This window comes from Cervus elaphus, chromosome 10 (genome assembly GCF_910594005.1).
Source record: "Cervus elaphus chromosome 10, mCerEla1.1, whole genome shotgun sequence".
Classification (NCBI taxonomy): domain Eukaryota; kingdom Metazoa; phylum Chordata; class Mammalia; order Artiodactyla; family Cervidae; genus Cervus; species Cervus elaphus.
In genome coordinates, this window is record NC_057824.1 from 39,971,930 (window position 1) to 39,996,448 (window position 24,519).

General features: G+C 47.4%; 1 protein-coding gene across 2 annotated transcripts; it reads left to right on the top strand.

Moving 5' to 3' along the window:
* Positions 1 to 1,653: 1,653 nt before the first annotated feature.
* On the top strand, positions 1,654 to 24,456 carry SGF29 (SAGA complex associated factor 29). Of its 2 annotated transcripts, none has more exons than XM_043914651.1 (10): positions 1,654 to 1,854; positions 13,908 to 13,997; positions 16,070 to 16,145; positions 16,370 to 16,442; positions 21,596 to 21,660; positions 22,617 to 22,746; positions 22,822 to 22,968; positions 23,195 to 23,230; positions 23,324 to 23,486; positions 24,254 to 24,456. In XM_043914651.1, exons 2-10 carry the CDS (start codon positions 13,923 to 13,925, stop codon positions 24,368 to 24,370), a joined length of 882 nt encoding a protein of 293 aa, XP_043770586.1. In that variant the 5' UTR covers positions 1,654 to 1,854; positions 13,908 to 13,922; the 3' UTR covers positions 24,371 to 24,456. The 2 variants fall into 2 exon arrangements, with proteins under 2 accessions (XP_043770586.1, XP_043770587.1); XM_043914652.1 differs by lacking the exon at positions 24,254 to 24,456 and adding an exon at positions 23,933 to 24,209.
* The last annotated feature ends 63 nt before the right edge of the window (positions 24,457 to 24,519 follow it).

A 24,519-nucleotide genomic window follows, 5' to 3' on the forward strand; every position in this document is an offset into this window, starting at 1 on the left:
CCAAGCTCCGGGAGCTGGTGATGGACGGGAAAGCCTGGCGTGCTGCAGTCCATGGGGTCGCAAAGAGCTGGACACAGCTAAGCAACTGAACTGAACTGCCCTCCTGCCACTGGGTGGCAGCCCAGGGCTAGATACCTGAGGGAGACCCTCCCCTCCCTACCTCCCACTCCCTCACCCCAGGGCAAGCCTGGGTCCAAGGGACTGCTGCCCAAGCATGTCTATAATCCTATTTCTATAATAAAAATAATTTTAATTATTGAAAAGAAGGGGAGTGAGCAATGGGGTTGTGTACCAAGCTCTCCTTGGAGGTTATATCCTCAACTGGGATTCTGGATAACTTTAATTTCCTCCATTACAGATGCTAGATCTCATCAACATTTGACTTTTTCACAGTGTATGAGGAGCCTGGTGGCCAACAGTCCATAGGGTTGCAAAGTTACCTGTTTTAGAAGGAGGGGAGAAAGGGAAAATTTTAAGGGTCAGTTTATTTCATCCCTTTCCTTTATTCAATTCCACGCATACTATGCCACCTTCTGGTCAAGAAATGGCTTTTTGTCTGTGTCAAGGAAAATCACTGTTAAAAGTGAGTACAATGGTTACAGTATCTCCCACCTGCAGGCCAAGGTGAAGAGAAAACTTTGTTTTGCTCAAATGGGTGAGCAGTGGGTGTGAACAGGGTCAAGCTGAGTGACTATAGGTTTTTTAATATAGAAAGCACCTGAAGCCCTCATGTAAAAAGCCAGTCCTCAAGCAAGAGAAAGCAGAGAGACAGATCAGAGCATGGCCTTCAGCAGTGTAACTCTGTCAAAGCAGGAATTAGTAAAAGGATTAGTAGAAGGAAAGTACTCTGTGTAACTCTCTCCATGTGTCCTCAAGGGACCTTCAGTGAAGATTGCTGTGACTTTTCAAGGCTCTTTGGGAAAGCATTTCAGATGTGTTAGATGAAGAAGGATAGACAAGGAAGCCCTAGATTTCTTTGCCACACTGTAGCTTTCTCAGAAGGGCTTCCCAGGTACTGCAGTGGGAAACAATCTGCCTGCTAAGCAAGTGCCCGCGGGTTCAATCCTCGAGTGGGGAAGATCCCCTGGAGAAGGGAAGGGCAACCTACTCCAGTATTCTTGCCTGGAGCATCCCATGGACAGAGGAGCTTGGCAGGCTACAGTCCATAGGGTCGCAGAGTCAGATACTACTGAAGCGACTTAGCACGCACTTACATGTAAGAAATTAAAAGATACTAGGATGTAAACCATCATAGTTAAATACTTGCTCCCAGAACTGTAGTACATTCCTGGAAATGTCCCCTAAAAGCATGATTTCTAGGCCTACAGGTATGCTTGCTTCTATTTATTTTTTAAAATTAAAAAATAAACTTTATTTTTCTAGCAGTTTTACGTTTCCAGAAAAAATTGAGGCAGAAAGTCCAGAGAATTCTCATATGCCAACTGCTCTCCCTTCAATCAACAATCTTCTCGCTTAAAAAAAAAAAAAAGTATTATTGATTTATAGAGGCTTTGGGGAATGGGAGAGGATATAGAAAACACACAAAGACCCTGGTTTGGTAAAATAAGGTTCGGCCGAAAAGCCGGGAGCAGTGTGTCAAAGTGAAAACTACATTTCCCAAAGGGTAGCGCGGCACGTCACAAAGGATGACGGCGCATGCGTAAAGGGGTCCTCCGCGCTGCGACTAAGCTCATAAAAGGGAAAAAGGCTGTGTGGGTCTTGTCCTGCCGCGAATCTTCGAACGTAAAGGGCGTTGTCATCTGCAGACTCTGAAGAGCATTCGAGGGACCGCGCGCTTGCTCCCGCCGTCGCAGTTTCCAACGCGACGTGCTTGTTCCACCCGTGGCTCTGTAGGTAGGTATGGGTCGCGGTCTGGGACACCCCCCTTCCGCCGCACACCCCCGCCCGGAGGATGGCGGGAGCGGAGGGCCGGGGGTCTCCATGCCCCAGCCTCGCTGAGACGGCGCTTGAGGGGCGGCGCGCACGCGCCTTGGTGGAGAAAGGCGGGGCGCCGGGAAGGAGGGCTGGTGACCGTCTGTACCGTCTGCGCGTGCGTGCGCCCGCCAGCCCTGCACGGGTGGAAAGCCGCCGCACGTGGAGCTTGGCGGGGTGGCCCTGGGAGGTGGGGTACCCAGGCCAGGTGCGAGAAGACGAGGGCAGAGGATGGACCCCGAACCTTGGTAGCATTTGTTATTTGCTCATGATGTGTCCATCTTAACCAAACCACCTCATTCTTCATTCATATTTCTCCTGGCGCCTCGTTTCTCTGCCCTTGTTTGCAGCCAAAATTTCGGTCTGTACTCACTAGCACTTTTTCTCCTCCTAACGCACTCCAGTCGGGCCTGGACCCCCACTCTTCCACTGAAATAGCGTCTTGTCAAAGCCACCAGTCATCTCTGGGTCGCCAAATTCAGTGTTTAGTTCTCAGACCTGTAGCAGTATTTGATGCGGTTGATCTCTTTTTGCTATGGAATATGCCGAAGTGTGACAAAATTTGGAAGGAAGAGTATAGATTTTATAGTTTGCAGGCTTGCAGTGGCAGCTCGACTACTTGTATTCCCTGAGTTACCTAGCATAACTTCACCCAACTGAACTGCACCTTCCCCAGCTGTAAGAAGGTGGGCTTGTAGCATTGATGTAGGCTTAAATGAGAATCACCTATGTAAGCTTCAGTACCAAAGCCTGGTAGGTATTGGGTATGGGTGCAGGGTGGGATAGGTGGAAATCATCAGGTCTTCTTAATTTAAAAAAGGAAGCTGATTGAGGGACTTCCCTGGTGGTCCAGTGGCTAAGAATCTGCCTTGCAATGCAGGGGACTCAGTGTTTGATCCCTGGTCAGGGAACTATGATCCCACCTGGTGTGGGGCAATTAGCCCCAAGCACCACAACTATTGAGCCCACAGCCACAACCAGAGGGTCCATGGGTCCCACATGATGCAACGAAGATCCTGCATGCTGCAGCTAAGACCTGATGCAGCTAAATGAATAAATGAATGAATATTTTCTAACAAAACAAACTAATGTAGATTCTTACTGATGGTGGCTAAATTGAGGGTATGGGATCTGAATGTAGTCTTGGATGCCTTGCTTCCCTGTGACTCATGACAAAGCTTTTATTGTCCTCTGTCCTATGGGATTGTTTTTAGAGTGGTTTAAGTATAGACTGTTCTCATTTGTTTGTATGAGAGGGTCAGACAGCAGTTTTAGACTGGGTGTTTAGCAGTTACTATGTGCTTTTCTTCGTAGCCTTGGTCCCTATGAATTACCTCTTTTTAGTCAAACTTCTCAGTTGCAGGTAACAAAAAGGTAGCCCAAACTAGCCTAAGCAGAAAAGGAGTATCTGTTGACTCTTAACTATAGAGTCCCAGGTGCATCAGCTTCAGGTATGGCTGTATCCAGAAGCCTTGGTTATGTCACCAGTATTTTCTGTGTCTTTTCAGCTCTGCTTTCCTCCATGTTGATTTCTCCCTCAGGCAGGCAAAAATCTCCATCAGTTCCAGGCTTCTATGCTACTCTTTTAGTCAACAGAAAGAGGTCGTTGTTAGTTTTTTTTTTTTTTTTTGATAGATTGCTTCAACAAGAAATTTGAAATTGATGTTGGCCAGATTTGGGTCACATATCTCTTTCAGAACCAGTTGTGCTGGGCAGGAAGACTGTAATACTTCTGTGGACCCAGGTGGTATACTCAGCCTTGGAGCCAAGATGAGGGATAGTTTCCCAAAGGGAAATTAGAGTACTATTACAAGACCTAAATGTTTACTTAAGAAAAAGGAACAGGTGTCTTTAAAAAGATTCACATATGATTGCTCTTGGCAGTTTTATTCATAATTGCCAAAAACGGACATAGACGCTATTCAGAGAAAAAAGGTTAAATAAACTGGTTTGTTTGTACAATTGATGCAACTCAGCGATAGAAAGGAACAAACTCCTAATACACACAGCAACACAGATGAATCTCAAAACACATTAAGTAAAAGAAACCAGACACTGAAGTATATGGATGGCATGATTATATTTCTGTGAAGTTCTGGAAAAGGCATTACTAGTCTCTAGTAGAACATAGCAGAATAGTGGTTCCCCTTGTGGGTAGAAGTAGAAAGTCTGGAAAGAAGAGGGTTCTAGGACCCAGAAGGTTTAGGGTTCCTGGGCCTTACCTCAAAATTCAGAAGAATTCTGAAACCTTATGGGGATTACGTAACCGCTCCTTGGTTTGAGACTAATGCTGAGATCAACTGGGACCCTTGAGCTTGGATAACAGGCAGTTTGAACATTCCGTTTCCTCCCGGCTGGGAGCTCCCTGGTGAGCTGTGGTTCCAAGTCTGTGTTCCCACTTGTTTTGCACAAGTAAACTTAGTGTTCTCCGAGTGGAGAGCTACAGGAACCTTTACTGAGAGTGTATTTTCTGGGGAAGTTCACGTTCACAGCTGACTGGATCTGGAGATAGCAGTGTGTGCATGCTCAGGCACAGAGTTGTGTCCGACTCTTTGTGACCCTGTGGACTATTGCCCACCAGGCTCCTCTGGCCGTGGCATTCTCCAGGCATTTGCCTGGGGCGGGTTGCCATTTCTTCCTCCAGGGGATCTTCCTGACCCGGGGATCAAACCACATCTCTTGTGCATTGGCAGGCGAATTCTTTACCACTGAGCCACCTGGGAAGCCCAGAGATAGCAGTAGTTTATTGTAAAATCATAAAATGAGGTGCTTCTCCCAGGCAGGGTGCTACCCAGTGGGCAGAGCACAAGCAGGGGACGCCCCTTACATGGTGGCGGCCGTGATCACTCCCCAACGCTTGGGATGCGTCAGCATTTTCTGTTGTTTGTGCCTTTGACTGCTTTGCTCAACTTAATAATACAGTCCCCTGTCTTTTCCTGGCACTGCCTTATTTACACTTCAGAATTACTTCACATCAAACAGAAATGAAGTGAGATGAGAGCATTTAAAAAGTCACAAGTCAGCGTTTTTTTGAGTGTGAGTGCGTCCTAACAGTTGGTGTAGGGGCTTCCACTGCCTTAAGACGGGCCTCTCGTCAAATTTGGGGCCCTCCTTTCCCACCGCTGCCTTCTGGTTGCAGGATGAGGCCCTCCCTGGCTTGGTATTTGACCTACTCCTCCTCCAGACCACGTGGGTCAACTTTTCCACTTAAGTTTGCTGACAGTTTCAGTCGCAGTTTCGTGTGTCTGTTTCTGCATCTACTGATTGCAAAAGGCTTTATGAGACAGCACTTTTTTTTTTTCTTAAATATACGTGGGATCTTTCTGGAAAATTACCCAAGGAACAACAGTGTTTGCTTCAAGGAGTGGGAGATATCCTGACACTACTCATCAGTGGGATTATTGATGAAAGGGTCTTGTTGATGACAGCAGAGATGACTATTCTTGCCTGTGGAGCTTTCTAGGTTGTTTGGAGAAGAAAAGATCTACCTACATCTACTGGCTGGAAAAGCTGGTTTATAGATCTAGGTGAAAGTGTTAGTCACTCAGTCCTGCCCAGCTCTTTGCAACCCTGTGGAATGTAGCCCTCCAGGCTCCTCTGTCCCTGAAATTCTCCAGGCAAGGATACTGGAGTGGGTTGCCATGCTCTCCTCCAGGGGATCTTCTCAACCCAGGGACTGAACCCAGGTCTCCTGCATTGCAGGCAGATTCTTTATCTTCTGAGCCACTAGGGAAGCCCGTAGGTCTAGATAGGTTCCAGGAAAAGTCAAGTAAGAGTTAAGTTAGGCTGCTTTAGGGTTAGTCAGACAAGACCAGTCTTTAGCTGGTTGTTGAGGAAAATGTACCCTGACAAAGAGGGAAAGGGTAGGTCTTCCCTGGTGGTTCAGTGGTAAAGAATCCGCCTGCCAATACAGGAGACACAGGAAACATGGGTTCGATCTTTGATCCAGGAAGATCCCACATGCTGCAGAGCGACTAAGCCCATGTGCCAGAACTACTGAGCCTGTGCTCTAGACCCCAGGAACTGCAATTACTGAAGCTCATGCCCCCTAGATCCTGTGCTGCTCAACGAGAGAGTAGCCCCTGCTCTCCACAACTGGAGAAAAGGCCACACAGCAGGGAAGACCCAGCACAGTCAAAACCAAATAAGGAAAATGAAAAAGAGGGAAAGAAGATGCCTCTCAGGCTCTTTGGAGGGTAGAGTGGGATGGGACAGGACATCTGTGTTTGAGAGTCTGTAGATAAGACGTACTGGAAGGACTGTCAGCAGATGATAACACTAGATAGGCCTCAGGACTGGATCCCATCCTTCAACCTCCTGTCCCTTCACATGCAACCCTGTTCTCTCCTGCCCCTCAGCCAACTTGCTTCCATTTCCTCCACCTGTAATCCCTCTGTCTGCTTGCCTCCCCCTCAAGCCTCCACCCCTGTTTCTGGGTCACAGCCCTGCTAGCAGGGAATTGCTGTCTTCATTGCTATCACACCCCTCCTGCATGGTCCCTCCCATTGACAGTGCCTCCCTTCCCACCCAGGTCATCACCCTATTTGATTCTGGAGACAGTCTTTTTCTGTGGCATGTGGTTTTATCGGTCACCCTCTCACGTAAACTTTCCGGCTTTGAGGGAGATTAAGATTTGGAGATGTCATTGCACAGACAGGGCCGGGGAGGAGGTTACCTAGGAATGAGAGGGGACAGCAGCCCGGCTTGAGCCCTGAGGAGCGCCAGCATTTGTGATTCTATTTATTTATGTGTTTGGCTGTGCTGAGTCTGTTGCTGTGCAGACTTCTCTCTAATTGCAGTGAGTGGAGGCTGCTCTGCGGTTGAGGTGCGCGGGCTGCTCTCTTTGCAGAGCACAGGCTCTAGGACACGCGGGCTTCAGTTGTTGCGGCACATGGGCTCAGCAGTTGTGGCTCACAGGCTTAGTTCCTTAGTTGTGGCTCCATGGCTTGTGGAACCTTCCTGGATCGGGGATCAAACCTGTGTCTCCTGTTGGCAGGCAGATTATCCCTGAGCTGCCAGGGAAGCCCAACTCCAGCATTTAGAGAATGTTCAGAAGGGAGATCAGCCCAGGAGACTAAGGAGGAGCCGGGGTGAGGTATAGGCAACCCACACAGCAGGGAGGCCCTGTAGCCAGAGGTGGAGGAGGGAAGGGACACCTGTGCCCACATGCTGACACATCATGTCGGATAAAGCAGGAAAGGATCCAATGCTTTGACCTGTAGGAAGTGATTCATTTTTCTCGAGAACATTTTCGCTGGACTGGTGAGGATGAAGCTAGCTGAAAGTGGGTTGAAAAGTGAAATGGGGGTGAAGAAGTAGAGAGGCACATGCTTGGACAACTTTAATTTTGAAGTGGAATCAGGAATGGGTGGGTCCGTGAGGTGAGCATGTGGTTCAGAAGCTCTCATTTATTTTTAAGATGGGTCCCTTCCCCAGAGTGTGCTTGTTTGCTCGTAAAGCATAGGAAAAACATGTCAAGTGGTGCAAGAGGAGATGGGGTTCAGAGCACAGATGAGGGAGGGTTTGGTCTTCAGTAAGTGAAAGGACAGTCTTCTGTCTTGAGGGGAAGGCGGAATGGAGCTCTGCTGCATGAGGTCATGGTTTTGATGGTGGGATCATTTCCAGAGACCTCGTGATCTCTGGCTTGTCATCTGAGCAAAGTAGGAACCTTGGACATCAGTAAAGGGGACCCAAAGTCAGGTATGAGGGCAGGAGCAAAGATACTGAGGAGAGAAGATGTTTGAAGTGTCCACATTATCAGAGAAGGTAACTGATTTTTCTGGTAGCAGAATGGGAGTGCTTGCTGTCAATGTTTGTATAAAGTAAAACCCACCTGTCCATTTGGGGGGCTTCCCCCTGTTTTAATATGCACAGGGTAGGCATGTAGAAGGCAGGTGGTTCTGACCAGGATTCTGCTTTATGTGGCAGGAGAGAGTAACCCTTTTCCATGCTGATCCAGTCTTTCCCAGAATCTTGCCACGGGACTCATCCTTGGTCAACACCCTCACCTTGGTTGTGGTTCAAGGGGGGCTCTTCCTCCTTCCTCTTTGCTCACTCAGCAGATCATCTGTAGCCTCATCAATGACCTTTATGCTATTCATCATCAAATTTATCCACTTTGAATCTCTTAAACTCTAGATCCCTGATTTCATGTGGTTCTAATTAGTGCAACTAGAATTTTTTCTTAAGGGACATGTTATTCTTTGTATTAAAATGCATTATATAAGGCCTGCAGTGGTAAAAATAGTGCTGCACATGTGAGGAAAAAAAGATGTGTCACAGCTAAGTTGGACTTCATAAAAATTGAGAACATGTGCTTTAAAGGACACAATTCAGCAATCACTTTTATAAAACCAATAAAAATGGGCAAAGGGCAGTTCTCTCAAGAAGATACAGAAATGGCATTTAAACACTTGAAAAGATGTTCAACATCATTAGCCATCAAGGAAATGCAAAGCAAAACCACTGGTTAGCATTTCATATCCACTCAGATGGCTGTAATCAAAAAGACAGATAATATCACATGTTGATAGAGATAGCAGGACCCTCCTATGTTGCTGATGGAGATATAAATGGCACACCCACATTGGAAACAGTCCAGCAGTTCTCAAAAGCTTCAACATAGAGTTACCATATGACCCAGCAGTTGCACTCCTTGGTACATGCCCAGAAAATGAAAACATCTGCAAGTATTTATAGCAGCATTGTTCATAATGGCCAAAAAGTGAACAGAACCCAAACGTCCATCAGTTGATGAGCTGATATACAAAATGTGGTATATGCAAACATGGAGTATTATTGAACAATAAAAAAAATGAAGTGTAGAATAAGTAAATATCTAGAAACAGAAGGTAAATTAGTGTTTGCTGAGGGCTGGCAGAGATGGAGATGGGCATGTATTTAAAATGTACAATTCAGTCAGTTCAGTCGCTCAGTCATATCTGACTCTTGGCGACCCCATGGACTCCAGCATGCCCAGCTTCTCTGTCTATCACCAACTCCTGGAGCTTGCTCAAAGTCGTGTCCATTGAGTCAGTGATGCCATCCAACCTCTCATCCTCTGTCTTCCTCTTCTCCTCCTGCCTTCAGTCTTTCCCAGCATCAGGGTCATTTCAGATGAGTCAGCTCTTCACATCAGGTGGCCGAAGTATTGGAATTTCAGCTTCAGCTTCAGTCCTTCCAATGAATATTCAGGACTGATTTCCTTTAGGATGGACTAGTTGGATCTCCATACAGTTCAAGGGACTCTCAAGAGTTTTCTCCAACACTGCAGTTCAAAAGTTTCAATTCTTCGGCACTCAGCTTTCTTTATGGTCCAACTCTCACATCCATACATGGCTACTGGAAAAACCATAGCTTTGTCTAGACAGATCTTTGCTGGTAAAGTAATGTCTTTGCTTTTTAATATGCCATCTAGGTTTGTCATAGCTTTTCTTCCAAGGAGCAAGCATCTTTTAATTTCATGGCTGTAGTCACTATCTGCAGTGATTTTGTAGCCCAAGAAAATACAATTCAGTGGTTTTTAGTATATTCAAAGTTGTGCGGTCATCACCACAATCAGTTTTATAACATTTTGATCACCTGGCCAAAAAACCTTATACCCATTAACATTCACTCCCCTGCTTTTTTCAACTATCTCCGTCCACCGCCCCCCCCCCCCCCCCACCCCAGCCAACTTTCTGTGAACTTGCCTATTCTGGCTATTTCTTATAAAGGGAATCATATAATATGAGGTTTGTTGTGTCTGGCTTTTTTCACTTAGCATAATGTTTGCAAGGTTCGTCCATGTTGTCGCATGTATCACTACTTCATCCCTTATTATTGTAATAATATAGTCTGTTGTATGAATAATACCACGTTTTACTTAACCTGAACCCATTCATACAGTTTCTCCACATCCTCAGCAGCGCTTGTTATTATGTCTCATTTTTATTATAGCCATCCTAGTGAGTGTGAACTGGTTTTTCCTGTGGTTTTGATTTTTATTTCTTGATGGCCAATGATACTGAACGTTTTTTCAGGTGCTTGTTGGCCATTTGTATATCTTAGGAGAATTGTCTAAGCAGATCATTTTTGTATATGGTCTGAGGTAAGGACCCACATTCATTCTTTTACAGGTGGACATCCAGTTGTCCTTGCACCATGTATCAAAAAAGACTATTGTTTCCCCATTAAATTGTCTTGGCAACTTTGTGGAAAATCAGTTGACCATGGATATAGGTTTATTGGTGGTTTCTTGATTTTGTCCCATTGATCTTATGTCTACCTTTATGCCAGTGTCATACCATCTTGATTACTATAACTTTGTAGTATGTTTTGTAATTCAAGATTATTTTGGATCTCTTGGATTTTCATGTAAATTTTTGGATGAGCTTGTTAATTTCTGCAAAGAAGCCAGCTAGGATTTTGATAGGGCTTTTGTTGAAACTGTAGATCAATTTGGGGAGTAATGCTATTTTAATATATTAAGTCTTCTGATCCATGAATATGGGTGTCTGTTTATGTAGATCATCTTAATTTTTTTAAACAGTGTTTTCTAGTTTCCAGAGTAAAAATTCTGTACTTTTCTTATTAAATATATTCCTAAGTATCCTATTCTTTTTGATGCTATTGTAAATGGAGTTTTTTCTTAATTTCATTTTTGGGTTGTTCATTGCCACTGTATAGAAATGCAGTTGATTTTTGTCTTAGCGATCTTCTCTCCTCTAACCCTTATTAGTTCTTATAGTTGTTTAGTGAGTTTCTCAGGGTTTTCTTTAACTTTTTATTTTGTATTGGAGTATAGCTGATTAACAATGTTGTCATAGTTTCAAGTGAACAGCAAGGGGACTCAGCCATACATAAACATGTATCCAGGGTTTTCTGTGTACCAGGCCATGTCATCTGCAGATGGAGATAGTTTTACTTTTTTCTTTCCAATCTTGGCTCTTTTATTTCATTTTATTGCCCCAGCTAGAACCTCCAGAACAGTGTTGACTTGTTGCTGATCTTAGCGGGGAAAGTTTTAAGTCTTTCACCAGTAAGTATGCTGTTATCTATGGGTTTTCATAGATGCCCTTGATCAAGTTGAGGCAGTTCTCCTGTATTCCTGGTTTTTATATTACTTTTTAAATAAACAAAAGCAGAGATTTTAAGAAGATATGAATATTTACATACAAGGAATTCAGTTTACTACTAGGAGGGGTGGGGGAGACTCAGTGTGAAGCTGATCTTTGTGGATATGAAGATGTATTAATTGAACCACCTTTCCCAGAAGGTAGGGGGATCATGTAAAATTTCAACATCCTAAAAAATTTTCCTTTTTTCTTCCCATCTCCTTTTCTCTTTAGGCATGTGTCCATTTTTACCTAGTTCCAAAAGCTTACTTTAAAAAAAATTTTTATTGAAGTATAGTTGATTTACAATGTTCTGTTGATTACTGCTGTACAACAGAGTGATTCAGTGTTTTTTTAATATATATACACACACACATTCTTTTTTCCTTAATTTTTAAAATCATTTTTTAATTTGTTTTTACTTTCTGACTGTGCCATACAACTGGTGGGATTTTATAGTTCCCCTGACCAGAGATTGAATTAAGGCTCTCAGCAGTGAGAGTGCAGAGTCCCAACCACTGGACCACTAGGGAATTCCTGAAATTCTTTTTTAAAATATTCTTTTCCATTATGGTTTAATCATAGGATATTGAATATAGCTCTCTGGGCTATACAGTATGACCTTGTTATTCATCCATTCTATGTATAAAAACTTATATCCGCTAACCTCAACTGCCCACTCCATCTCTTCTCCAGTCCTCTTCCCCTTGGCAACTGCCAGTCTGTTCTTTGTGTCCGTGATTCTGTTCCTGTTTCATAGATAGATTCATTTGAATCATATTTTAAATTCCACATATAAATGATATCATATGGTATTTGTCTTTCTGTTTCTGACTGATTTCACTTAGTATGATAGTCTTCAGTTACATCTGTGTTGCTGCAAATGGTATTATTTCATTCTTTTTTGTGGCTGAGTAGTATTCCATTGTATATATGCACCACATCTTCTTTATCTATTCATCTGTTGATGGACATTTAGGTTGTATCTTGGCAAAACAGTAGCTTACTTTTAAAATCGCCTATTATTGTCTTTTATCCTGATTATCTACTGTTGCATTTTCATCAGAATACATTTATCTTACCTTAAGTCAGATACTTTTAGTAGTTAATTTGTCTTCCCTCTACAGTAAAAAAAAAAAAGTAACAGTGCTTTATGATTTGGAAAGTGTCTTCATATAAGGTCTTATTTGAGTCTTTATTTTACAGATTTAAAAAAAGGGCAAAGTGAAAGTCGCTCAGTTGTGTCTGACTCTTTTTGACCCCGTGCACTATACAGTCCATGGAATTCTCCACGTCAGAATACTGGAATGGGTAGCCTTTCTCTTTTCCAGGGGATCTTCCCAATCCAGGAATCAAACCCAGGTCTCCCACGTTGCAGGCGGATTCTTTACCAGTTAAGCCACAAGGGAAGCCCAAGAATACTGGAGTGGGTAGCCTATCCCTTCTCCAGCAGATCTTCCTGACCTAGGAATCGAACCAGGGTCTCCTGTATTGCAGGTGGGTTCTTTACCAACTGAACTCTGAGGGGAGCAAAATTTAAAAAAAAAAAGGCAGGAGGAGGGTAAACCAGAATACTTGAATCCAAGAGCTGGGGCTATGGCGTGCTGCTTTTGGAAGGTACTTACTAAGTACTCCTGACTTGTTTGAACATACTGAATCCAAGCATCACTGGGCTGGGGAAGAATTCCAGGACCACTTGCCACGGTATTAGTTTCCTAGGGCTGCTGTAAACAAATGACCATAAACTGGATGACTACAAACAAAAGAAATGTATTCTTTCACAGATCTGAAGGCTAGAATTCCAAACTCAAGCAGTTCTGTTGGTTGCAGAATCAAGGGTAGGGTCCTTCTTAGGGGCTCAGAAGGAGAATATGTTTCATATCTCTCTCCCAGTTTCCAGTGGTTGCCAGCAATCCTTGGCACTCCTTAGCTTGCAGCTGCCTGACTCCAGTCTCTGCCTCTGTCAGATGGCTGTCTTCCCTCTGTATATGTCTGTCTCTCCACCTGGCATTCTCTGTGTGTGTGTCTGTTTCTTCTCTTACACGAACACAAGACATATTGGATTATTTGTGTGTATGTGTGTATGTACACAGTCATGTCTGACTCTTTGTGGCCCCATAGACTGTAGCCCACTAGGCTTCTCAGTCCATGGAATTTTCCAGGCAAGGAAATTGGAGCACGTTGCCATTTCCTACTCCAGGGGATCTTCCCGATGAAAGGTCGGGGCATGCCCCCGGGAAAGTGCTGCAAGGCAAATTCCGGAGGCTGGCTAAACTTCCAGGGGCTGGCCCCCTGCAGCCTGGTCCAATCAGGTACCAACACAGAGCCCTCGGACACTGACCACTGACCACCGCTGTAGCCCGCGCTTTCTTCCTTATATGAAAAGACCTGGCCTGGACGCCCTGCCCGGACTATAAAACCCCTCCCCACCCCTCATACCTTGCAGACTCCCTTTGTCTCCTCACTCACCAGCCCCCCCGGGAGTTCTGCCCGAGAGCGAGAGCGACGCTAAATAAAAGGCCTTTACCACCGGTCCTTAGAGGCGGCTTTTTCTTTCTCCCGCGGCGTTTTCTAACACCCGACACAGGGATTGAACCCACATTTCTTATGTCTCCTGCCTTGGCAGGCAGATTCTTTACCACTGTGTCACGGGGGGAAGCCGCATAAGCCACCAGGGAAGCCTTCATGTTGGATTAAGGCCTCCCCTTTTCCAGTATGATCTCATCTTAACATATACCTTAATTACATCTGCAAAGACGCTGTTTCCATATAAGGTCACATTCACAAGTACCAGAGGTTAGGACTGCAGCGTCCTAACCAGAAGAATGGTTAAACCCACAATAGCCACTAATAAGTTCTCTTTTCCTCCCCTCCCCGCAGGCGCCCCTGTATACCATGGCCCTCGTGTCTGCTGATTCCCGAATTGCGGAACTGCTCACAGAGCTCCATCAGCTGATCAAGCAAACCCAGGTAAAAAGCCCCAGCCCTCCCCTCCTAGAGGGGGTCGTGGGCTGTGATACTGAACTGTGGAGGGGCAGGGGTGGTTGTGTTCAAAGAGATTGGACATGCCGGAACCACGATGATGTCATGAAGGTGAGAGGAGGAGCATGTGGGGTATGACGGCCGTGCCTACTGGATTTTCTGTCACGTGCAGGATTTCATGGTTCTTTTTGGTTAGTAACAGCAATTTTGCAATACTGAGCTATATTCACATTCAGTTCACCCATTTAAGGTGTACAGTCCAATTTGAATCCAATATTCAAAGTGTTGTGCAACCATCACCATCATCAATTCCAGAACATTTTCAAAAAAGCCTTGTACCGAACAGCAGTCACTTTCCGTATGCCTCCACCTCCTTGTTCCAGGTAAACATAGACACTCTTATCAGGCAAAATATTTCAGGTGTGTTTAGAGGTTATTTCCCAAGAGCTGTTCAAGGGCCAACCCTGTTTTGAAATGCCCAGCGTTTGAAAACCCTAGCCTGCTAAATTAAACCTTAACTGCACACCCACCTCCCTAGCCCTTGGCCTAGGCTCTGTTACAGCAAAATAATCATTTGAACATTTACATTTAGTATAGCATTTATAGACGAGGGCATGCAGCCCACTCCAGCATTCTTGCCTGGAGAATCCCCATGGACAGAGGAGCCTGGCAGGCTACAGTCCATAGGGTTGCACAGAGTCGGACACAACTGAAGTGACTTTGCATGCATGCATGGCATTTATATAGCAGATATAGGTGTACCTGATATAATAGTATCAGGATGAATACACCTGACCTTTGCAGGAATCCTTGTAGGGTCGAGATAGACTTAAAGAACCAACTAAATCTGTTCTATAGAACCATTACATGTACTTTCATATTTTTGTCCTAATTTGATTACCCAATTTCCTCCTTCATCTTCCACTCTCTGTACCGTATGATAGATTTATATGAAACCGTTTAGCATCAAAAGTAGCTGATGAGTCAAATCCAGTTCCTCCTCAGGCCAGTCATCTTTTATCAGCATTTCATTCTCAGAAGACTTTGACTCAATCTCCTAATACATTTGGTCATCAGTATCAGTATTAGCCTATGATTTACTTAACAAAACATAGTTAAATCTTACTAATAGTACCAGTGTGTTATAACATACTGAAGTGTGATCATGGTAAAATTGGTTTCATTATAGAACAGATCAGTAAGAATTACAGAGCAGTTTCTTATGCCTTTGCAACAGAATTGGCTCTGCCCATTTACCAGATTTATGAACAGGTTTTAGTATAGTTTGTTCATGATTCAGTTATTTTTGAATTAGTGGGCTGTTTCAACTATGTGGTAAAACTGCATTCACTCTTAACTCCATTTTGCCAGATGGCTACCCACTCAGGTTTTTAGAAATTCTGACATAAAGGTTAAAAGGTAAAGTTACAATTTCTTTCTTAGGAATCATCCTAGCTCCCAGCATCTTCACTTGCAGCCTTGGTCCTAGGATCACTGACGTAGGGAAGAATTGTACCAGCTTCCTTCCCTACCCCCGCTTCTCCAGATGAATTGATCATAGATACATGTGTAAATTTCTAGACTCTCAATTCTGTTCCATTGATTTGTATGGCAGTGTCACACCATTCGACTACTGCAGCTTTGTAGAAAGTTCTGAAGTTGGGGAATGTGAGTTCTCCCATGTTATTTTTGTTTTTCTTTTTCAAGATTGTTTTGGCTGTTCTGGGTCAGTTGAATTTCCATATGAATTTGAGGATGAGCTTGTCAGTTTCTGCAGAGAAGTCAGCTGGAATTTCGATGGGGGTTGTGTTGAATCTGTGGAGCACTTTGTCTTTTTTGATAAAGGAGCATCATTAAATGTATAACTTGTGATAGAACTTTAATGCCTTTTGTACTGCTTTTGCATTAGGCGGGGGGAAAAAACCTTTTGAACTTAGGGATTTGGAAGTTGGATTTACAAAACGAGGGCCCTGTTTATGGGGCCTCTGGCCAGGGCGGTAGGGTAGTTATCACGGCAGCATGAAGGGCCCACTCATGTCCTGGCGACCTCGTCCTTGCAGGAAGAGCGTTCGAGGAGTGAACACAACTTGGTGAACATCCAGAAGACCCACGAGCGGATGCAGACGGAGAACAAGAGTGAGTAGCTGGGCTCGGGAGAGAAAGGCGAGGAGCGGGGTGGGTGTGAGCTAAGACCGGCTGTCCTCATTTTCAAAAGCGACTTTTGCATGTATCTGCCTGATCCGAAATGAACTGCTGCCTAGGCCTGAAGGACAGTTTTCACTCGGGCCAGGTGACCCAAGATGACCCAGGAGACGGATGGCAGACTCCCATGCATCTCTCTCCCTGTGTTTACTCTGCAGTCTCTCCCTATTACCGGACAAAGCTGCGTGGCCTCTATACAACTGCCAAAGCCGATGCAGAGGCTGAGTGCAAGTGAGTACTGTCCCTCTGCTTTGCCGTTGCCTCCCTACTCACCCAGGTGCTAGGCTGTAGGAGCCCACGGCCCCAGCCTGACCCCCGCCAGGGCTAAGCAGATCCTGACTCCCAGCCTCTCCTGTAGGGCCCAGCTTCTCTGGAGCCCACTCTCGTCCCTCTTCCCCGGCCCCACTGTTGTATAAATGGCAGAAGGGCGTAGATCAAATCCCAGCGCTGCCTTTTCCCTACCACTTGACCTTGGGTGGTCTCTTGAGCTGAGACTCAGTTACTCCCTCATTAAAGTAGGGATAATAACTGCCTATAGAATTGTCAACGTAAAATGTGGTGATGCATATAAAGTCACTAATATCTGTATTTTTCAAACTGTTTTGACCATAACCCATGGTGATGCCTGGTGCTGGGCAGTCTCTACAGAGACACACAAGGTTAGTGAGGGGCCTGCCTTCAGGGGCAAGCCATCCAGAAGGGAGAGATGCCCTAAAAAAAAGTTACAGGACAGTGTAGTTGGTGGGCTGGCAGAGAGGTGCTCACTGGGCCTTGGAATCTGGGACCCTCTCAGGGAGGAGGAGCAACTTGAGCTAGGGACGGGTAGGCAGACAAGATGGAGTGTGCCAGGGCCGTGAGGAGCTCCTGCAGGGTGCGAGTGTTTGGGGAGTGAGAACTAGCCCTGTGTGGCTGGGGGTGGGGAGGGCCTCCAGCACCCGGACTTTATCTTGGAGGCAGTAGGGAGCCAAAGATGGTATAAGAGCAGGAGAGAATGCCTGGCTGCCACACAGAGAACAGACTGGGTGAGATTCAAGTCTAGCTTGGAGACCAGGCATGAGATAGGATGGAGTTGAGCTGAGGCTTGTCAGTGGGGCCAGAGAAACACGGGGCAGGTTCTGAGATCAAACTGGGGACCAGTTGGGAGACGAGAAGCTTTCCAAGGTTTTAGCTTAGACAAAGGGGTCTGCTGGGGCCCCCCGTGTCAGGATGGGGAGCAGAGACAAAAGGGTGGGGCTGACTGGCAGGGAGGGGGACACAGTGGATTCTGGTTGGAGGTGTTGCTTTCTTGGCTTTCCCGCCTGCCCTTGCCCATCCTCATCTTCTCCCAATTGGAAGGATTGGAAGGTTCATTGTGGGGCCCTTTCCCACTAGAGGGCCTGGAGTTTGGAGTGACTCACATTCATTTAAAAGTAAAAGACAGACGTACCCTTCTCAGATTAACTGCCGGCAGAGTGAGGCGACAGCTTCTGTAGCCAGATGGTGTGGGCTCTTCTCTGGCCTCAACTTTCCAGAGTTTAACACTTAAAGCTTGTTTCAGAAGTGCAGGTCCCTGGCAGTTGTGCTGCCATTTGACTTTTTCAGACTCTCAGACCTTCTTAGGTTCAATCACTAAACATTAAGTAAGGAGTCCTCCCCTCCAGACACCATGCTGGGAACAGAAGAGCGAGTGAGGCAGATAAGACGCCAGCCCTGCCCACAGGGAGCTCCGCTGTCTGGGTGGGGAAAACGTGGTGGTATTCGTGCCCATGTGGCACTGACCCGGCTGCTGTGGTGCCTGTCAGCTCTTCTTCCTAATATTTGTGGTCAGCCTCTCGTGAAACTGCAGAGGCCCCAGGAGCCCGCGCCGCTTCGTCACCTACTCCGCTCTCCCTTCATCTGAGCCCACAGCTCTTCCTGGCCAGTTTTCTTCCTGCTTTTGCAGAAAATGCAAAGGAGCCCCTCTGTCTTCATTTAACAATCGTCTCTTTTGGCAGGAGTCAAAGGAGACAGATCAAAGATGTCACTTTCCATGTGCCAGTGGAGGCGGGTAGCCATTCCGGGAGGAACAAGATATTTTCTTTTTTCGAAATTTATTTTTTAAAACTTTATTTTGTATTGGAGTGTAGCCAATTGACAATGTTGAGATTCTTTCAAGTGCATAGCAGAGTGACTCAACTGTACATATACATGTATCCATTCTCCCCCTACCACCCAGACTGCTGGGAACAAGAAATTTTCTGACACTGATTCAGAAGGCATTTTTCCGGATGCAGCCCCAGGAGGGCAGAGCATCAGGGATGGTGTCCTCCGTGACTCTTTGGCCACAGACACCAACAGCCTTGCTCAGAGTTCCACTGAAGGAAGGTAGTTTGATGAGTAGTTAAGCCAGTGCACACAGAGTCCAGTTTAACTTTGTGAGGACCTGGGTGGTCACAGCCTCAAACGTTAGTGCCTGGAGCAGAGAATGAATGCCTTAGCACCTGGACTGTCTGTCTGAGCCAGGCGCCGAGGTCTGGTCAGCTGGCCGCTTGCATGTGGGCACCTGCGGCGTGGACACTGTCCTGTGCTGACTGGGGGGAGGGCTCTCGTCTTGATCCATCACAGGATGTGTCCGCTGGGAAGTTGGAGGGAAGGTATTGTCCCTCCTCTGGCCTGACAGGGTCACACACAGACACAGACCAGTTACGGGGGCAGAGAAGCCATGTGCCTGAGAGTCTAGGGTCTATTGTGTTCACCCTCCTGCTGGGCCTGGGGCTGAGGGAGGCCATGCAGCCAGCCCTGCTGCTAGGCTCCTTCTGTAGATGGCCAGAGGGTGGGCAGCTCCCGGGCAGTTCATCTGTGCAACACCCCTTGGCTTATTAGCTGCTTTCTGTCTGCCTCTGCAAGCACAGTTCCACCTATCTCAGCAAGACAGAAGAAAGCCCACAAGGAATTTTTTGACTCCTTTTCTTTTTAAAAGTTCACTCTAATCAGATAATTACTGTGAACTGGTATGTAGCAGTACTGGATTACTCTAAAGAGCCCACACTGGTTAGGCCCTTACTAATGGTTGGGGAGGGAAGTTAGGGCTCAGGGTTCTTGGCTGAGGACCTTTCAAAGGATCAGCCAGCAAGAGGCCTTTCCTCCACTATCCCAGGGGAAGCAAGCCTCTTGGGGTGGCCCTTCCCTGAGGGGTGCTGACAGGCTGGCAGGCTGCCTGCTAGAAGGTAGACACCCATGCTTTGCTGGGTGGTCATCCTGATTGACCTTTCTGGTTCGGAGAGGCAGAAATTTCAGTTGGAGAAAACTGCTCTTGGAATAGTAAATGATCTTAAAACATCCTTTCCTCAGACCTCTCTAGTGGAACTTTAGTAACTTTGTTGTGGTTCAGTAGCTAAGTTGTGTCAGACTCTTTGCAGACCCCCTGGACTGTAGCAATGTTACATTCCTTTCCTTGGAGATTCACAATGTAAATTAAAGTGGTAAAGGCTATGCCAAGTTATGCAACAATTTCTTTAACTCAGTATTTCACAAACTTACCTGCCAGTGGAGTACATTTACACACTGGTTCTCAAGTCTGGCTGCACCCAGAGGTTCTGATTTAACTAGGGTGGAATTCATGCATTAGTATTAACTTTTTATATGCTCAGACTTACGTAAATATATTTTTACCACATTTGCTTTTATTGTTCTCTGTATAGTCAAAAAATTTTTTCTGAACCTTTTATGTTGCAGACACGATGCCTGATGCCTCTGGACCTCTAAACACATCAGTCAGCATGTGCTTTACAAAAGGACATTCTTAAACAACCATGGCACGTTTCTCAAAATTATGATATTACGCTGATATAAAACTATTCACTGAGCTACAGATCTTATTTAGATGACCTTGATAGCAAAAGAACAGAATATTTTCCTAGTGCGGATTAGTTTTCCTGTCTCTTTAGTCTCTCTCAATGTGGAACGGTTCCCAGGCTGTCTCTGCTCTTCGTGACTTTGACATTCTGAAAATGATAAGCCAGGGTAGAATCTCCCTCAGTTGGGTTTGTCTGCTGTTTCCTTACAATTAGATTCAGGTTTTACGCTTCTGGAAGTGATGTCCTCCATCTTCATATTAGAAGGCAGAACTTTCACTGGTAAAGGTGGGCTCTTCCAGGTTTCTCCTCAAATTAGGGCTATTTTCCATTGTGTAATTGACAGGTATCTTAGATACTTTGAGACTATGTACACAGCCCATTTTACATCAGACCCCCCCCCCCCACCCCGCCCCACTAGTTTTGGCATCTGCTGAGAATCCTTAAAACAATTAGGATCCTTTTTAAAAAGCTACCCAGAGCATTCTGCTTTCCAGCTAAGGCTGAGAACCACACCATCAGTACCTCCCAGAATGTAACTTAGGACATAACTACATAAAAGGATGTCCTCCCAACAGGCCCAAAAGCAGTGATCAGACTTTCAAAGTTCCCTTTGGCCTCCTGGCTTTTCCTCCTCTGCCTGGTTGGCTATGTCCCAGTGCTCACTCACAAGCCCATGGTGGCTCTGGCCGAGTGGTCCCCGTGTCCGATGCCAGCCACGCTGAGCTTCGATGCTCTGAGCCTTTGGCAAGATATTCATCCCTCGCTACTTCCATTTGCTCAGTTCTCTCTGCCAAGGCTGCCCCTTGCCCAGTCTTCTGGCCTTTGCCTGACAAGTCCACAAGAGTCACACCCTCTGGGACACCTTCTGTGACCCTACTATGCTGTGTTCTCATGGGTCTCATGCCGAACCAAGGCCTTCATTAACACATGGGTTTTTACTAAAGGTTTGTTAGAGGAGTGGGCCAGAGAATAAATGACCTGAAGTGAATTCAGTGCTGCTCACTGCTGTTGAACTATTCTCTGGGGGAGGTTCCCCAAACTCTGGGATGAAGAAGCCTTTTTCCAGCAAGGATTTGTGTGCACTTCTGCTAGGTTTCTTGGGTCCCGGCCACTCTGGAGCCCCCATAATTGAACTGCAGGGGTTTCCAGGGGCTTGGGACAAGTTCCTGCCACCCGCAGCCCTGCTGTGTGCTGAGACAACTCCCCACAGTGCTCCAGAGTGTCTCCTCTTCCATGTGCAACTAGGGCAGACCCCGAATTCTAACTTCTGTCCTCCGAAATCTCAATTGTTAGGGGCTGCCAGCACCCCACAGCCCTTCCGCAGCATTTGCCCAACGCCCTCAGGCAAAGGGGGCCCTCCACTTACCAACCCTCTTAGGTAGTTTGTCCCACTACTTCCTCCCGTCTCAGCTGTTCTTTTGTGCTTTTAAGAATAAAAAGTACACACTTAGGGTTGATGGTTTCCGGCGGCAGGCTTGGTCCAAGCTGGCCAGCCTGCCGTAATGAGAAAAGGAAGTCCGTGCTTTATGCTTCACGCAGACCTCTTCTCTCCCTTCTCCCCACCCTCAGCATCCTTCGGAAAGCCCTAGATAAGATTGCAGAAATCAAGTCTCTATTGGAAGAGAGGCGGATTGGTGAGTTAGAGACCACCCGGTGGAGTGATGGTTCCTGAGAGCGACAGTCAGTCTCCCTTTGGGGGCGCCTGTGACTTCAGTCCACTGGGATCGTCTGGGGCTGGGAAGGGAATGGGGATGGTCCCCAGTGCTCCCTGTGGACCACGCTGATTCCCCTGCTCTGCCTACTGTCTGGGGCACTTACCCCCTCCCCTTTCCTACTGCCACCTCCTGTTTCTTTTTTAAACCCACACCCTCAGCCATGAAAGCGCAGAGTTCTAACCACTGGACTGCCAGGGAGTTCTCCCCCCCTCCCATTTCTTGCTCTGAGGAGAACCTGACTGTATTTTGAGAGCTGCACCCTGGGTGTCTTGAAACCAGCCTTCCACATGGAGTTTACCGACACGAGGCGCTGGCTTCTAGATCCCTCAGGCTGCCGGGGCCTTCCCAACTCTCTTGCCCCAGTGAACCCACAGTCCACACCTCCTCACCCATCAAAAACTGTCACACCGCCAGCTGGGTTTGTATGAGGTGGCTGGGTGTGTTGAACCATGCCCGAGGAGATCAGGGGTCTGTCCACATTTGTCTTTAAAAATGTGTTGTTGTTGAACTACAACATATGTTAATAGGAAAGAACACAGATATGAACACACAGCTTGCTGAAACTTTTCACTAACTGAACAAAATGTTCCTGGCACCCAGATCAAGAACTAGAACATGACCACTGCCCCACAGCCCCCGCTTCTGCCCTTCCCTGCTCCTTCCCCTTAGGGTATCCACCCTCCTGGCAGCTCTTCATCTGTCAGTCTGGGTGGTCTCACTGCAGGCATCTTGAGGAAGGGGCAGGATGGCACACGGCCCCTTGGTACTCACTCAGGCCAGGGCGCTGCAGGCTGAGCTCTGATGGCCCAATGTGGGCGGGCTGGGGTGGGCGCCCTATCTCTGATGTCTTGAGGGCTCACTTCTCTCTCCCACAGCGGCCAAGATCGCGGGCCTGTATAATGACTCGGAGCCTCCTCGGAAGACCATGCGCAGGGGGGTGCTCATGACCCTGCTGCAGCAGTCAGCCATGACCCTGCCCCTGTGGATCGGGAAGCCTGGTGACAAGTGAGGGCGGGCCCCGGGCAGGGTAGGGGCTAGCAAGGCGGGGGCTGGGACCGAACATTTTAATTCCGTCCTCAGACCCCCGCCCCTCTGCGGGGCCATTCCGGCTTCTGGGGACTACGTGGCCAAACCTGGAGACAAGGTGGCCGCCCGGGTGAAGGCCGTGGACGGGGATGAGCAGTGGATCCTGGCCGAGGTGGTCAGTTACAGCCACGCCACCAACAAGTGAGTGGTCCCCTGGCCCCGTGGGCTGCTCTCCCGTCACCACAGCCGCATGGGCTACACTGCCATTCATCTGCAGGCTGGGAGGAAAGCTACACCCCTGGGCATCTGTGGGCACCAGGGGGCTGCTTCCCCTCCCTGCCCTCCTCCCCATTCCTCACGACTCCCCGACTTGGATTGTGACCCTGACCCTTTCTGCATCCAGCCCTTTCCTTTCGTCCGCCCGCAGGTACGAGGTAGATGACATTGACGAAGAAGGCAAAGAGTGAGTGTGCTGGTGGGGATGGGGGCTGTGGAAGCCTGGGGGCGGCCAAGCTGCGGGGATGGGGCCCCCACCTGACGTCAGCCGCACCCCCAGGAGACACACCCTGAGCCGCCGGCGGATCATCCCACTGCCCCAGTGGAAGGCCAACCCGGAGACGGACCCCGAAGCTTTATTCCAGAAGGAGCAGCTTGTGCTGGCCCTGTATCCCCAGACCACCTGCTTCTACCGCGCCCTGATCCACACGCCCCCACAACGGGTAAGGCAGCCCCCACAGGAGAGGCCGTCCCTAACGTCAGGGCCAGGTGGCCAGATGGCTCCTGGCGTCACCTTCCCACCTCCTTCCCCTCTTGTCCTCATCTCACAGCCTCTCTGAGCTCGGAGGGCCCTGCAAGTTGCCCTCTGTCTTCCGCTTAGTCTGCCCTCCAGCCCTGCCCTCTGGGGCAGCGCCGACCCACCCTCCTCTTCCCAAGCTTCAGAGCCTTAGCAAGCCCTGAGCAGAATGGACGTGTTACATACACTAGTCTAACCTCACTTTTGCATTGAGTTGGGAAGCTCCATGCCCAGGGCCTGCCTTGGAGCCCTTAACTCCAGCCCCACTGCCTTTTCCTCAGCTGAACCGCTTTCCCTCGTGCTCTTGACCACACTGCCGATGCCCTGGTCACCTGATGCCAGTTTAAAGGCTATTCTTGCCTCTTCCTCCAGGATCCTCGCTGTTGCCCTCTAGGTTGTCCTTGATCCCTTTTACCCAGGCTCCCTGGTACCACACACTCCAGTTACAGCCCACTTAGGTAGGTGGTGGTCTCCTTGATCTTCATCCCTTACCCTTGGCCCTTTGTTGCTGAGGAAGGAGCTCTGTAGTAACAGGGACTGCGTTCACACATCTCCACTTCTTGAGTGAATATGAGGACAGGAGCTTCTGGGGGCCACGAGCCAGAGGTTCCTGTCACTCAAAGCTTAGTGGTGTGGGGCGGGGGTTTCGCCTGGAGCCCTCTGACCAGTCCCTCCTGTCTGCCTCTGCTGCAGCCCCAGGATGACTATTCTGTCCTGTTTGAAGACACCTCCTATGCAGACGGTTACTCCCCTCCCCTCAATGTAGCCCAGCGGTACGTGGTGGCTTGTAAGGAGCCCAAGAAAAAGTGAAGTGGCCTAGCAGACTCGCAGTCAGCTGACACCCTCAAAGGGGGATGCACAAGATTTTGTGATCAAATAAATATTCTTCCTCCTTGTCCATGTCTCCTGGGTTTTGCTTTTCCAGACCCTTGTCTCCCTCCCCACTAGGGCGAGCTGGA